This window comes from Xenopus tropicalis, chromosome 7, assembly GCF_000004195.4.
Source record: "Xenopus tropicalis strain Nigerian chromosome 7, UCB_Xtro_10.0, whole genome shotgun sequence".
Lineage (NCBI taxonomy): Eukaryota > Metazoa > Chordata > Amphibia > Anura > Pipidae > Xenopus > Xenopus tropicalis.
In genome coordinates this window covers 32,537,707-32,554,370 of record NC_030683.2, presented here as the reverse complement: position 1 = coordinate 32,554,370, position 16,664 = coordinate 32,537,707, and the positions used below count along the sequence as shown (strand labels likewise).

Genomic DNA, 16,664 nt, shown 5'->3' with positions numbered 1-16,664 from the left:
GTATTTTTTTATTTCCTTCAATAACTGATATAGGTACACATTGTAATTATTATTACAGAAAAGCCTCAATTTTACATTGAGGTTTTACATTTGTGTGGTTCCACCAGTATATAATACATACATTTCCCTGATTTGACAACATTTTTTATCTAGTCCCTAAAACACAAAAAAACGGGGTTCATATATTTATTTATACACTGAACACACAGATTACTTATAAAAACACAACTGATAACCAATAAAGAGGGACCTGACCAAAAGAACTGACACATACACAATCTTGTATGGAGGAGAAGACAGCAGCAATTCTCCTGGCCCTGGGCACACAGGTCAGTACAGGACTTATGGAAGTGCTGCCTTCACCTCCCCAAAGTTTAGAGACCCTTTACAAAATATTTAGTTTTTATAGTGTAGCCCCCTCCCTCTGTGCAGGAGTTAGTAAGTAGGGGGCATCCCCAGTTATATGTGCGCAGTTGCAGAGCCATTGTAGTTTCTTGAGTTTGTGAATGTGGCCCCCTCCTCCCTTCCTCAGTTATTCAGTAGGGGGTATAGCCCTGAAAGTAGAGGCTCCAGCAGACTGAGAGGAGGTTAGAAGACAGGAGGGAGGGAGGGAAGGAGGAGTTAGGCGTGATATTTGTGTCTCTGGATTGATGGATGGCTGCTGTTACATGGCTCTGTGTGTGTGTGCGCTTTTCCCCTCTTATTAATGCTGCTACCCAGCCGGGGAGACAGAGAGCAGGCAGATAGGGTCCCTCTGGCAGCACAACTCCAGGCGCACACTTAGTGCCAACAAGCCCAGCAGGGACTCAAGGTAACAGCGCTGCCAGCAGCACCGGGAAAGGGATTTCTCTTCCTTTTCATTCCATTCATGGTGATTGTGTAATTGAGACTACTGCACCTCTCACTCACCAGAGCAACGGCATTGGCACTGGGGAAGGGGGAATCTGCGGAGACTGTGGGAGCCACCTGGGATCCTGCCCAGGACTCTGGATGATTTAAAGGGACTCCTTGCACTCTAGCAGCTTGGAAACGTCACTTGCCCTGTGCCAGCATGGATGCCAAGGGCTCTCCTACCTTCCCATTGTGGCTCCGAGCTGGAGTATGGATACTGGCATGGAGCTGGATCTGCCAAGTGTGTGCCAATGGCTGCCCGGCATTGTGTACCTGCAGTGGCACCACAGTGGATTGTCATGGCTTGGCACTAAAGGGGGTCCCCAAGAACATCCCCAGGAGCACGGAGAGGCTGTGAGTATACTCTTTGCTTAACACCTGTGCCAATAATCAGAACAAATATATCCATTTGCGATTTATGGATTGTGGGGGGCACAGGGGTGGGGGGCACAGGGGTGGGCAAGTGAAATGGCTACACAGTCGCAATAAGCAGTAGATGGTTAACACTGATGGGTGCATTCATTGAATAACTCAGTCCCGGATGCTATTTGCCATGTGCTGCTGATCGCATGTAGTAGTGCAACTGCCGCTGTCACCAACCTGCATTGCTCCCCCCGTAACTTTAGAAATCAGGTAGTTGCCTTCGCTCGGTCTCTTTAAAATCTTTCAAAGTGAGAAATGTCGCATTGCCTTGTTTCTGTTTCACTGGGTCGGACCCGGTGCTTTAAGCTTGTGGTTAGAGTAGAAGGGCGCACTGCGAGTGTAAGTTCGCACTTTGCGATCGCTACTTTGTCGCTCCGGCCAGCCAGTGCGATCTAAGCAGCCCCGTGTCACATCTCATTTTGTAAATTCATTACACCGACCCCAATCTGAGCCCCCAAATCCAATCAGTTCTTATGCTCTGATCACTGCTCATTCAGCCGAGTCCTGATCGGCGTCCCGCTGCGATCACTGCTGTAGCAGGAGGGCTGCATTGTTATTACTTCTGCGACTAAAGAGCTATTTAAGAACAAGATCACTAATTAGGGACTTTATAGAGTGTGGGGGACAGGCTTAGTGACACGCTTGATTTGGAAGGATGGTACATGTATTTCATATGTTCTGACACCTGACTTTTCTATTAGAATTCGGTGGTCGCAGCTGTCGCATAACTACTTGGCTGCTGATTACGTTTTAGACCCTGAGTCTGCCCAGAAGAGTCACTTTTGTTAATAATAAGGTTGTGTTTTGCCTGGATTCTTTTCCTGTCTGCATTGACCTGGGGGGTTTCCAGACTGGAGGTGTTAGTGATACTGGTGACCTGATATCCCAGACAGCAGTGTATTTGCCTCAGACTGGCTGCTAAAACCAATACGATTCTTTTTTGTATTGAACCAACTTGTAACTAATGCTGCACATTCCTGCGAATCTGATTGGTTTGGGGTATTATAGAGCTGGCATAATATTTCTGTAAAATCTGAGAAAATGCATTCTAGATTGGACCCATCTGCCATAGCTATGCATGGATGAAGTTGGAGTGCAGGAGTCACAGGGCAATGCAGAAAGGCTGCTTTCAACTTGTGAAAAAAAGCCCATTTAAAGCTGTAGCTGGAGGGCTGCAGATTGGACCTCACTTATATCCTGAAATGACCTAGCATTTGTTACACAGTATAACATATTCCCTTTGTACTTTTGTATACAACCCTCCTTTATGCTAAATGCAGCCCTGCCAATAGAGAATAGCAATTTTATAGTGTATAATGACCGCTGGGCACATGGAAATAGTAGCGCACTTGGGAACTGCATCCGTTTGCTGTCAGGGGACCATAATCAGCCACATGATAACTGAAAGGCTGTGACATTAAATAGCTCAGTTTGCTCAGGATTCAATCAACGCATCTTACTGTAGTGTACCTGCTTTATAATCACATTGCACAGCACTGCGTATCTTGTTGGCGCCTTATAATTGAATAATAAATCAATTTTGTTGAGAAATAGATTGCCAACTCTGCTGAGAATAGCTGCGGCTGGGGGGCTGATTTCCAATTTGTGGATATAGCGCAAAAGCCGCACACACCAGAGGGTAAATAGGCACATTAGGAATGGCAAGTGTGACCTTCACACCCATCTTCAGCCCATTCGTGCATTATGTCTCCAGTTAAACACCAGTGATGAGCTGGCTGGGATATGTTCCGTACATGAAAACAGTTACAGATGTACCAGTTAGGAAATCATTATTTAGTAAGTTTTAGTATCCAAGACAACAAAGCTTGGGAAAAAATGCACTGAATAGTAATAAAACTTTGATGAAAGAGAAAGCTTACTCATTCCTGTGCCATTTTAAGAAGCATCTTCCCCAGGCTGGGGGTGAGTGCCCTGGTACAGTACCATAGGTAAAGACTAGGTTGCTAAAGTATGAACTTGATCCTGGGAACCAGAGGTTCATTTATAGTACACAAGCTGCAATTAAAAGGCTATCCACTGGCATATTTGCCACTAAATGTGCTGAAATTGCAGGTGATTTACACAGCATAGAATAATGGGATATGGACCCCCTGCAGCCTCTTTCTCTGAGGGTCTCTATAGTGGCATAGCCTCAGAAATACAGAACAGCTAAAACAGTGTTTTTTTGGGGGCAAAACGTAAATCTGCTAGGCTCTGCCATGGAACAGTGTGAAGTTTGCAGGACTTTTGTTGTACTTTCTTACCCTGGGGGGGTGTACAGGTCAGAAGGAATCATGAAAACAAATCAGAGGTCCAGATGCCTAATGTAAAGCTAAGTATGTTGAAAAGACAAGAGGCTAAGAATGTGCTTAGTCTTAACCATCACTTTCCAAGTGCTCTTCGGTTCTGGTTATCGTCTGCATTAATATATGTCCGTGATGAAATTCCAGTCATGCAGCATGCCAGCACAGACTACAAAACTGCTCCTTTATAGTCAGGCACAGCATTTAGTAACTTGCCGGTATATCACAATGCATCTAAATAATAAATGAATCCCAATGTGTGCAAGCAGAAGCTCTAGACATGAAAACGTCACATCTGAATCTCCCTGCTTTATCTATTGGCCTATGTGACCTACTGCCTAGCATTAATAATGCTGCTGATAGTGCCCCATACATGGCTTCAATCTGCCAAGAAATCTGCGTTATTTCAGAAGTGGCAGAGATTTCTCTTGTAGGGATCTGTTGTAAATCCACTAGAAAATATCATTTCTGGCACACAGTGGGGCTTCAAGTGCGTCAGCAGTGCAGCTGGTACCCTTACGGGGGGCTAGTGCTGGGTATTGTATGAATTCCTCAGAACCCCACAAGGTGCAGAAAATGCTGCTCTTATCGGTGTCTATAGTCATAGGCTGAGGGATTTATATTTGAGGAGTCTAATTAAACACATTTTCTACACAGAGTACTTGATAGTGTCCCAGGGCCAATTCCTTGTATGATACCCCAGAGCACCTGCTGGCAGGATAAAGGCAGTGCCAGTTTCATGAACACATGACTAGTATATATGCCAAAATGCATGGCAGGATAAATGCAGTGCCAGTTTATTATATATTACCTTCCAGAATGTACAGCAGATAAACGGTACCTTGTGCTTTTTTGGGTGATAGCCAATGGTTTTGGGTCATAGGCAGATTAAAGGGGTTGGTCACCATTGAATTAACTTTTAGTATGTTTCTTTATTTGAATTATTTAGCTTTTTGTTCAGCAGCTCTCCAGTTTGAAATTTTAGCAGCTATCTGGTTGCTAGGGCCCACATTACCCTAGCAACCAGGCATGGGAATATGAATAGGAGAGGACCTGAATAGGCCAAGCAATACAAAGTAACAATAGCAATTAAATTGTAGCCTCACAGAGCAATAGTTTTTTGACTGCCGGGGTCAGTGACCCCATTTGAAAGCTGGAAAAAGTTGGAAGAGGAAAGCAAAACATTAAAAACGCTAAGAAAATTAAAAAAGGAGGACCAGTTAAAACTTTGATAAGAATTTCCCATTTTAAAACATACTTTAAGTTAACTTAAAGGTGAACCTCCTCTTTAAGAATGCCGTCTGCTCAGCCACACCCCCTGCCCCCTTACACCTCCCCTGTTCCACCAATAATGGGGAATTGCACTGCCTTGTCCTGTATGGTACAAAAACAGCTTTTTTGATTGCTGTTACTAGTATCAGTGAAGAAAAGCCTGGCATGCTATATACTTAGGTTAAAGTTATATGATTTATATATTTATTTATTTCATTTTAAAATTCATAATTGTAGATTGTAAGCTCTTTTGGGCAGGGCTCTCTTCACCTCTTGTATCGGTTATTGATTGCTTTATATGTTACTCTGTATGGCCAATGTATGAAACCCACTTATTGTACAGCACTGCGGAATATGTTGGCGCTTTATAAATAAATGTTAATAATAATAATAATAATAATCCCTCTCCCATGCATCCCTGTAATATTCTACAGAGCAAAATTATTCTGGAGAAAAATCCATTTTCTCTGAATTCCAGCACCCTCTGGTATATGGCTCTGTAATTAATGCCAAAGAGTCCCCAGCTGGGACTGTTCTGCAGGAGGGGCACCCAGACACATAATTATTTCCCTGCATTTTGCTACCATTGCCATAACTTTCAGATGCAGTTGAATTCCTAACATGTGCTTTGGAATACAGAAAAAAAAACATGATTTATTCTGCCTTATCTGTCTGCCTGAATGAAGAAATGCTAATGAAGTTCTATTAAACACAGAGCAATTTACGCACATTTTAATAAGCGGATTTGTGTAATTTTTAACAAAGTGCTTGGAGTAGTGGGGGGAGAATGAAAACAATGTGACAAATCATTCATAAGCAGAGTCATTTGCATGACAATGTGGTACTCTGTGCAACATTTGTAACGATTTCCAGATTTTGGTGCTTATTTAATATTATTGTTTTTTACCACATTTAATATTGTGGAGCTGGAATAATGAGCAGTTCAGAGTTAGAATTTCCAGCTTCCCACGACTCCTTAGTGTAATGGCACACAGCCTAGGGCATTTTGACCACTGCTGGTGTCAGGCAGAAAAGAACTGCGGTCAAAACCCCCTTGTCCGTCTGTCAGCGCTCCTTCTGTTATTTAATGCAAAGCACCTTGGCTGGCACACATGGAGCAAAGTGACACTGTACTGTGTGTCTCATCCAGACTGAGCATTGGGGGTGTTTTGTCTGCTGGTGACCACCACTGTATTCCATTGGACGGCACTGGCAGACAATATACCCCATGTTCCCAATGTTGGACTAGTCCTATTAGGGCTCATCATAGAACCTGACATCAAGGGCCCACTTTCACAACAATTATATTAGATACAGGCAGTGCTAAATGTAGTAAGTGTTATGTATACCTATATGGAATTATAAAAAGGCTAATGGGAATTGTCCTTGGTTTTTGGCCCTCCTGGAGATACTCTGCCAGGCCAGTCTGACCCTGTATATGCCACTAACCGTAAGGCAGTCACTACAAACTAGGAGTTGGTCAACAGTTGGAAGGCTTCAGGTAGGCCTTCTTACTTTATAATCTCCATTAGCCAAGAAATCAGGGCAGAGGGTTCCTCAGATGATAAATGGCACATCGGACATGGCATTACAAGGGGCACTCCCCTACCATGTACAAAAGATATGGCTTGGTAAAACTAAGAAATCATTCCACCATATTTCATGAAGATGTGGCTGTTGCTGGGTACTTTTTTTTTAACCTAAACAGATCAATCTTTCTGGGGCAGGCAGGGAGAAGCGGATGTGTCCAGGCAGGGGGTGGTGACCAGGCAGGTGGGGGGAGATGAACAGGTTGGTGGGGTTGTGGTGCCATATGATTATTCCACTGGTAAAGCGGTTATTGCAAAATAATAACAAACAAAATAATAACAACCTTCTGAAATGATGTTTTTTACAATGGGGATCCCTATAAGCATAAAACTTGGGCACTCAACTCCATAGCCTTAACTATTAGTCACAGTCAGTAACTATTAGTCATAGTCTACCTCTAACTCCCTTAGGCTTAGGCTGGCAATCATTCAACCTCTCCCTCACCTTGTTCCATGCTAAAGTAATGGGTTCTAGAATTGGAATTTTCTCTGCTCACAAGAAGCAGAAGAACTGTTCTCCACCAATTCAGCAAATGAGGTGGCCATTGGAGAGAGTACTTTCTGCATTGCAATCAGTGGGGATGGGGAGAGTGATGCTATTGTCCAGGTGGGCAGGAAACATGGTTAACAACCTGCAGAGTGGTATTTCTCTCTGAGAAATCTGGTTTGTCTGGAAAAAAAATGTATATATTTATATTTGGAAATTCAGACAGTGTTTATGCAGCTTTTTACATAGACCAAGCTAACTGAGCTCATGTCAAAAATGGGGGTATTTATACTTTCCTCTCTACAGGTATCAGACACTAATCTCCTGTGCGACAAACCTCAGTATTGTCACTGTACAGTCACAGTGAGATATAAATAAACCTGCCACCTTTTTGGATTTAATCGACACTTGTGAAAAAGATGCAAAATGCTCCAAATATGTGTTACCATTGCCTGAAAAAGTACATGCTGAATGAATAAGATGGGAATTATTTTTGATTATTTAATGTTTGGTACTCTGTGCTGAAAAAATGCAGCCAAAAGTCTCTGCATAAAATGTTCCCTCCATTGGATAGCTCTGACTCCCAAAGCAATGTTGCAATGGCAGCTGATTAAAAGACTAAAAGGAAAACTATTATTATGCAAAAAAAACCCCCAAAAAACAGTTTTTGGGTGGGGGACCTGCTTAAATGCATGCTACATAGCATCACATCCGTGTCAAACAGGCAGGTTTAGGAGATATGGTGCTACCTGGGACTGATGAGGTATAATCATGTAGATCACTACTATGTTAGTCGCAGCTGAATTAATACAGGATAATAACCATAAAATCTTCAGTTTCTTTAAAAAAATGGTTGCTGCAAACTGTATTCCAGTTGCCCGGTGCATCATGTGACAATCTGCATTGCAGTCTTGTAGCCAACTGAGGAGACAGAACTGGTTGTGTTTTGTCAAACACTGACTGTTCTCATCGGGAAGTTGCAGTAGACCATAGGCAGCAAACCAGGGGCCTGTGTGTTCACCGGACATGTATTAACTATAGCAAAGGAAACATTTTTGCAGTGTTTATTTTTTTTCCAATAGTGCCATTTGTTACATTTTCCAGTAGTGTTGGTAGAGAGTGCATCAGTGGACCATCCGATCATCCATCTAGTGGGGCAATATGTTTATTTTGGTAACGTCTCCTGATAAGCTTCTTTAAGTAGCTGTTGAAATATAGATACAGGTATGGGATCTGTTATCCAGAAACCCATTATTCAAAAAGTTTTTAATTATGGGAAGGCCATGTTCATTAGACTCCATTTTAATCAAATAATTCCATTTTTTAAAATTGATTTCCTTTTTCTCTGTAATAATAATACAATACCTAGTACTTGATCCCAGCTAAGATATAATTAATCCTTATTGGAAACAATCCTATTGGGTTTAATTGATAATATATTTTTTTAGTGGACTTAAAGCATGGAGATCCAATTTGCCTGGATAATAGATCCCATACCTGTATATACCTGTATCTTACAGTCTCACTTTTTTGTATGAACTGCCATTGTTTGTCTAAGAAAACAACAGAATAGTGCCTTCCTTAGTACACCTTGCAGAACTAAGAGGAAAAGAGTAGCAAAAGGCATATGAATTAAATTTCATTGGCTTTTTTATGCTGGAACAAAATATTATGTGATTAGTATATGAATGACAACTCATGCACATTTCTCACTTTGGGTTAAATCCATTTGGATTGATTTCCAAATTTGTATGAAACAATCTCAGTTTATGTAGCCTGCACAGATCTCTTGCAGCTAACGTATCTGCCCCTGTGCATAACCGTTGCAGCTTGGCTGCTATAATAATGAGCATAAATAGGGGTGGGCATGCTGGGTCTTCCATGATTCCATCTCCACTTGTACACACTCACATGTGAATGCATGTGAAGTATCACGTTTTATTTATATAATACACTTATACTCACCCAGTAAGTTTTAGCAGGTTGGCAATAACACGTGTTGATTAGGTCCTAAGTTTAGACTGTAACATGGGTGAGCAGATACTAGCATTCTTCTTTCCAGGTGCTCTGGTCACATGTATTGCTCTCCCTAGTGTTATGTTCTGTGCTTTAGCCTTGGTGTTATGTTCCTTTATTATGTGACACGACTGAAACTCTAAAATTTCCCGAAATCGCTCCGCCACCTGTGCCATCCCACCGGCGACTTACATTTTCGCCGGTGGGATGGCAGGTGATGGCAACTCGGGGAGATTAGTCGCCCGCAAACAGGGAGTTTTGTCGCGGGCGACTAATCTCCCCGTGTGCCAGAGCCCTAAGGAAGTCTATAAATATATAAAGAGATTTATTGGACCCCACAAGATCCTGACTGGTGCAATTTAGCCATTGGCGGAATGTATTGTTGTATTTGCAACAGGGCAATAGCTTCACCAACCCCTGAATTCTTATCTTATCAGAAGTTTGTGTTCAAGTGCTTTAGCCCCTTCCTAGTAATTATGAGCTGCTTGTGTTTAGATCATTTAAAGATACCAGAACCGGCTGAAATTTCCTGCCTTTCCATTGCCAGACCATCTGGAAAAATGTTTTCTACTCAGCCATATATTTGTGCTTTGTGTGTTTGCATGGGAGATGCATAGTGGGAGGAAAACTCCTAGCAAATACTTCACATAAGCAATGCACATTATCGACTTCACTTGATTCTCCTGTCATGGATTTTAATTATTCAGACTCTGCGGGGTGCTTGGAGTGTGAATGGAAGTATTTCTCTAAAGCAAATGGGCATAGGAATCACTGGGGGAAACTTTACAAACCATAGGACGTCAAGATACAAATGCAATACTTCAGGCTAAGGGGTCTACGCGTTCATTTCTGCATTGAACTGTGAACATTAATGCATATAATTGTGCAAAATTGTACTTATAAACACAGCTGGGAGTGTGACCTGCTTGCTGTAAAGTACTGGACTTGTTATGTTCTCAGGAATGGTAGAAGCTTATCTGCTATTTGCTTTTAAGTGTTGGAGTAGGGCTTTCATGTCAACCCTCTCATACTGACCAATTACAACATTTCTATGTGTTTAGTAATCAATGTAGGAGTCTACTTAGAATTCAGTGCAGTCTGCAGTATGACCTTTGTGCCACCGATATCACATGGTCAGCAGATTCATATTAATACTTCTTTTTTATTTTCTTCTGTTGCACAATATTGGCACTGGTGTACAGTGGGTCCATGTGGTTATGTTGATAAACATACATCACATACATGAATATGACAAGGTGCAAGTAGGACCCAAAAAACTCATACAGGATTGTTTTCTACAAGGTCTAGATTAGATCATTATTAACAACAAATAGGATTGGTGGACAATATTAAAATTTAGGGGATAAAGTGGGGATATAGCCTTCAGGAACTAAAGCTGGACTGACATGGCAAGAAGATTCTGCTCAGTTTGGCTACAGACAGGTTGGGCCAAATAATCCTGATCCCTGGGTCACAGCATAATGGAGGCCTGTGTGCACCATTTGGGAGAGAATTGCAGTGCACGATACTTGGATATGGTCCTTCCCCAGTGGAATTTTCTAATCTGTCAAAGACATATCTGGTTGATGTCTGCTCTGTGTTGGTTGGGAAGTCCTGTACATGGGCCATTAATCTTCCAACTCAATCTGAAGAGGTCCAGTTGGCTTCTATAGGTCCATGTATAGGGCTTATATAGGTCAATGTATGGCCAGCTTAATTGCCTTGTTTTAAGCATTACCCTAGCCAATTCCTTTAAACAAAGGCATAATAGGGCGTTTTGTTGTCATCGGTTACATATGTTGGTATTGCTTAATCACTTTAAATGCTCCCTTCCATATTCTCAAGGGATAACACAGTAGGGCGGTTTTACATGCACAGGCAGAAATACTAAGATCTATTGTCACCCATGGGGAATTGCCCACTGGCGACTGAAAACACCCCACGTGCCATTGCCCTTACCACCTAGAAAGACTGCAGTTGTGTGAAATAGATATAGAATACAAAACTTTTTTTGTCGATGTCCTGTTATAAAAAAAGCTAGAATGTCAATGTTATAAAGCAACACAGGCTCGTTTGTACTAAGTAAAAACAACCTAAGTACCAGGAATTCATTCTTCCATGCAAAAAGTAACTAAATTAATGAAATCTGCTTTTCTTCTGATATTCCACAAATTGCACATTGTCTGCGGGCTTAGATAAAGCCATGTTTTGATGATAGTGTCAATTTAAATTGACAGTAAAGTATGAGGGCTTAGTGTGCGCAGAACATTCCTTCTCTGCAAATGTTTTTTTAAAATATGAATAGCAGCCATTGTTCTTCCCTTCTTCCAAAATCATTCTTATCTCCTCCCACAAAACTTTTTTTCAGTCAGGTGTGATAATCCTATACAAAATAATGGCATAGTGTGTGGGGTTGTGGGCAGATATCAATGAAGGGATAGTTAGCTATGAAGGAAGTCATAGTTATATTAACATATATTATATTAAATTTGTACATTGCATTTAGATATAGCTAATAAATGAATTCCTTTGTTCTAGGCACACTTTAGCAAAGAATCAATTGATGTTAATGTTTCTGCTATGATTATTGTTAGTTTGCAGATTCTGCCTCCAACATCATCCCCAGCATCTCATGTCTGAACATTTTTTGGGGAGGCTAAACCTTTCTGAGCCTTTATTATTCTTTGCCTTTGTTTATTGCTCCAAGAGAGAGGGGCAAAATGCAAGTGTGAATAGGAAATCAAATGATATGATGCAACTGCAACATTTCCCATTCAATTCGAAAAGAGTAAAATTCTCTGTGTATTTCCTAACTGCGTCAGACTGGGGCATCGGGGAGCCCACTGGGCTGCAACTTCAGGGGACCTCCTCACAATCTCCAAGGCCTGACATCCGCCTCTTATATGTGCTGCGTACTGCAATCTTTTGCCTCGTTAAGTTTGATAGGGCACCAGGTCCGAGGAGTGGGCCTGGGTTGTTGGGGCCCATAAGGGCTAGGGCCCACTGAGTTTTCTCACATTGTCCTGCCCAGCCCAACCCTTTTACAAATCTCCCCCTGTGCTGTTTTCGATTAACATTGCAAGCAGGGCTTCTCAAACTTTTTAAACAGGGGGCCAGTTCACGGTCCAACAGACTGATAGTTAGTCCTCAAACGACATCAACGTTTTACACCGACTGGGCACGTCATTAGAGTTGGCTGGTGGGACGTGGTGAAATGACACTCTGGGGCCAAGGGCCACGCTGAGGCAGACAGGTAGTAGCAAGGTGTGAGGACATGACAGGGGCCAGGTAAATGACCTTGGGGTGCCGTATCTGGCCCGCGGGCCGTAGTTTGAGGACCCCTGCTGTACAGTATTGAATTATTATTATTAACATATATTTATAAAGCGCCAACATTTTCTGCAGCACTGTATTGGATCAATTGGCCTACAGGCCAAACAGACAAAGAACGTAAGAGGGACCAAAGAAGTTATGGCCACCTTTCTATTGTTATGTTTGTTCTGGACAACGTCGTACATAAATATTAGTTGTTATCAACTGACCAGTCACAGCTGATATCTACATATAGGGTTGTCGCCTTTTTTCTTTGGAATACTGGCCTTCGGGTTTGGGGAAATAGGCGGGCTAGGCGGAGGAACAGGCATATGGGGTGGGAAAATGGGCATCTGGGGTGGGGAAATGGGCAGATGGGACAGGGTAATGGGCAGGGCAGATGCTGTCTCTATTTAAAAGAGGGAGATCGGCCACTAAGAGAGTCAGGGAAGGGAGAGATTTATAGGTAGGGTTTGCCAGCCTTACAAATTTATGCAGGTATACCCTATCTACATACCGTGTTAGCACAAACTAATGAAACAAAGGTAAATCTCTGTTTGTGATTTATACAGAGCAGGGGCATGTATAGCTGCTATGTTCCCCTGATGGTACCCAGTTATGAGACAGGCCTAATAACTTGCAGGAACAATTCTGTAGGTTTTCTCAAACCTGTGTAGGCAGAGAGAAGTAAAATGTAGTGCTAACAATAGCTGCTAAAGTGCAATTTAGGAGGAAGATTATTATAAATGATATAAATCATTTTATAAATACAAATTTCTAAGTTTACTACTATAAAATATACATGAGGTTGCAATGACTAATTCATAGCCACCTTCTTAAATCTCTCCCACTGTCTTATATAAGAGAGTTGGTAATCGATGCCGAAGACATCAAAATCATGCGCCGGGAAGCATAATATATTATTTAATGTTCATTAAACCTTGTTAATGTGTAGTATCATTTTCCTTTAACATGGCAGGTCTTAATTATAACCCTTCTAGAAGGATTGAATTCGTCGCAGGATAATTAGAGGCTCATTTGGTTTGATTGACTTTGAGCAGCACCTCCAACTTTCTGGTAACTGAAGAAGCAGAGGCGCTGAAAGAAGTCAACCATTTGCCATCGTCAGGAAAAAAATTCTCTGACATTTCCCTGGTACCTTTTGTGCCTCATAGACTGGAAGTGTTTTTTTTTTCAATAGAGAATGCTGTCCTCTGGTATGAGTAGCCGTAGGTCATATAAACATACATGGATGGTTTCCAGCACCCCCATACACCTGTGTCCTTGCAAGGAGCCGGTGTGCTATTAATGACTTTTCACCAATCTCAAGGCTTCCTGGAAGTTTTTAACTGATTGGCCGTTTATGTCAGAGTTGGCATGTAATGAATAGGGGTTTGCAGGAGCAGAATTTGATCCCTGGAGAAATTCCCATTATGTTTTCCGCTGGTTACAGACAGGAGGTAATTTGCGAGGTAGGCCATTTTATAGAATGTATAATCAGAGCTATGTTAACCATTTTCATTCATTTTCATTTTTTTTCCTCTGCCACTTTATATTTTATTAGTAAATAAAGTTTGAAATTGGCCAATTACGTTTAGTGAAGAATTGGCACACGTTGATGGCGGTGTAATTAACTCTGCTGCATAAAGTCTCTGCCTCTGGTAGCCTCTTGTTCATTAATAAATAGCCCTTGTTTATTGGAAGGAAAAGATACATTTCCTGTACTTTACCAGTTATACAGAATGCAGGTACTGCGTATAAACTGTGATGGGCGCCCAAGTTTTTTAATCAACTGCGTGTGATTGTCCTATTGGACCAATACTGCCCACATCTAACAAGATCTAGTGCTGCTAAACTTGATTCAGGCCATTGGTCACCACTGATCAGTCAGGATTTCTGGAAGGAGTCATTTAAATAAATTATTAAGGTGGCCACTAAAGAATGACAGGGATGGATTTCTACTTTAGCCACCTGTCTAGCAATCCAACCCCCCAGCCCCTTACTCCGTATGTGCACAATCCACTCTTTAGTTTTTTTTTTCTACCGGCGCTCCTAAGGCAAATGCCACTGGGTGTTATGCTGCCCCTAATTTCCTGCCATCCTTCCTGGGCCTTTGAGGCTTTTCCACAAATCCGGGCCTGCGCATGGATAAGCATACATGAAAGTGGCCAAAACCATTGCAACTGATAAAAAGTTAGGCAGAACTACAGCTCCTTTCACTTAGGCACCTACCAGTACCCCATCCTCTTGTGAAGTTTTTTTAAAAAAAAAAAACACATAAAAACCCATCCACTGACCAAAAAGGGGCATTGCCAAATAAGGGTTTCATAATTGACTTTGGGGCCATCTTAAAAGACACAGGAAGGCTTTAGGCTGAGATGAGGATTATGGGATATACAGGAGCTAGGTAATAATGCACAACTTAATTATAGTTATTCATTCATTATTAGGCGGGGTCCCACACTTCCCCCTTTGTTAGTGTTCTGTTCAAATGTTGTGCCCCACAACCCCATCCAGGGGTTAAGAACACACAAGAGAGGGGGTTTTCCTTGGTCTGTTTCACAAGCTCTGTGATAAAGAAATGCTTGGGGAAAGATGCTTGAAAGCATTGGTTATTCTTCAAAAATGCCAGGAATGAAATATTCTTTAGTGATGACAGGGAGTTTGTTGATGTTTTGCCCTTGTGTTACTATATTAGGAACCTCACGTACAAGCCGTATGCCCCACAGACAGACATATGGACCCAACTAAGACAGATTCAGACTGTGTTTCACTTTACTGTTAGCTCTGCATAACAGTGATGGCTGTGCCAAAATCTAAGTTATAACATTAATGACAAATCAGGCATCGCATATGAATAAACACAAGCTGTAAAAAAAAGGTGATATATTAACGGACTGATCTAGCCTATATGTTACCATATTTAACCACCTATGCAGGATTGCATTGCATCCAATACATTTAAAGGCAATACATGAGCCTTAGCAGGTTCAATCTGATGTGCAAATGTGCTAGTAGCTCATTAATTAAAAGTTCTTTTGTTAACTTACACACATTTTGTAAAATATGTATTTTCTGCAAACAAGGCTCTTTAAAGGGCAATATTCCCAGATATTCAGCTATGGTCTCGCAAAATGATTTATGGTGGAAGGCAAACTTGGGCTCAGCCTTGGGCATCTTGCCCACAAGATGTGACTGCATTGACCCAGCCACCAACTGACTGGTCCTATGGCAAGCAGATGTCAATTAAAGGGGTTGTTCACCTACAAATTAATTTTTAGTATGATGTAGACATTGATATTCTAATACAAAATGCAATTGGTATTCATTTTTTATGGTTTTTCAGTTATTTAGCTTTTTGTTCAGCAGCTCCCCAGTTTGCTTTTTCAGCAACTATCTAGTTGCTAGGATCTTGTTTACTCTAGCAACCAGGCAGTGGGTCAAACGAGAGACGGAATTATCAACAGGAGAGGACCTGCATAGAAAGATATTTAATTAAAAGTAACAATAACAGTAAAATTGCAGTCTTTACAGGGCAACAGTTGTTGACTACTAGGGTCAGTGACTAATGTAAATAATGGAAACCAATTGCAAAGTTGCCAAGAATAGGGCTAAAAGTTAACTTAAAGGGAACCACCCCTTTAAGGATTGCCAGATACTGGTATCTGAAGGATCGCACATGTTTATACCCATACAGGATAGGTAAAGAGGTCATGTTTTGCTCTTTAGATCAGCAACCTACTTAAAAACACATTTTTGGGAGGGGGGAGTAGTGTCATAACAGTGTTGTTTTCTACATTACCACTCCAGGGCAGCAACCCTGCAAGGTCCTTATCTGATAGGATTTTCAAGCCTTATCAGTCTTTAACTGCCTGGGCCCCTGGTTGATTGCCAATCAGTACACCAATATGAAGGGAAAAGAGAAAGAAGGGTCTGTGCAGTCAAAGAGCCAGGTACTCATGTCGGGTTTGTTCATTCTTCCTATAAGCAGGAATATTTCAGCTAGCTGGAGTTGTTATCTTGTATTCATGGTTTTAAACTATTATAAGATACTTATAAAGGTATAGAGTCTGTTATTTGAAATGACTGAATTGCTCATTAATAAGGTATAATAACAATATGGTATTATATATGGGATTGCTGTAATTCAGAAATCTCTCAATAACAGATTCCTGGATAATATATTCTATAGTTGTATTAGAATTTTGGTGCATAAATGCCTGTTCTATAGCCCCAGTAGAATCTGCTCTAAGCCGTGTCATTGAACTCTGTATGCATCCCTTGTGGTACAAGGATATCACAGAATGCTGCATTTGCTAAAGAACAAAACGGTGATATTACTTTTAGCAATGCGTCTAGATTTCCATTAAC

At 41.4% G+C, this 16,664-nt stretch overlaps 1 protein-coding gene across 1 annotated transcript in view; it reads left to right on the top strand.

Annotated features, from left to right (window-relative positions):
- Positions 1–652: 652 nt before the first annotated feature.
- The window catches only part of slit1 (slit guidance ligand 1), a 219,704-nt gene continuing 203,692 nt past the window's right edge, over positions 653–16,664 (top strand). The window contains 1 exon segment of the mRNA NM_001097233.1: positions 653–1,245. Coding sequence (NP_001090702.1) covers positions 1,052–1,245 — 194 coding nt within the window. The 5' untranslated portion in view covers positions 653–1,051.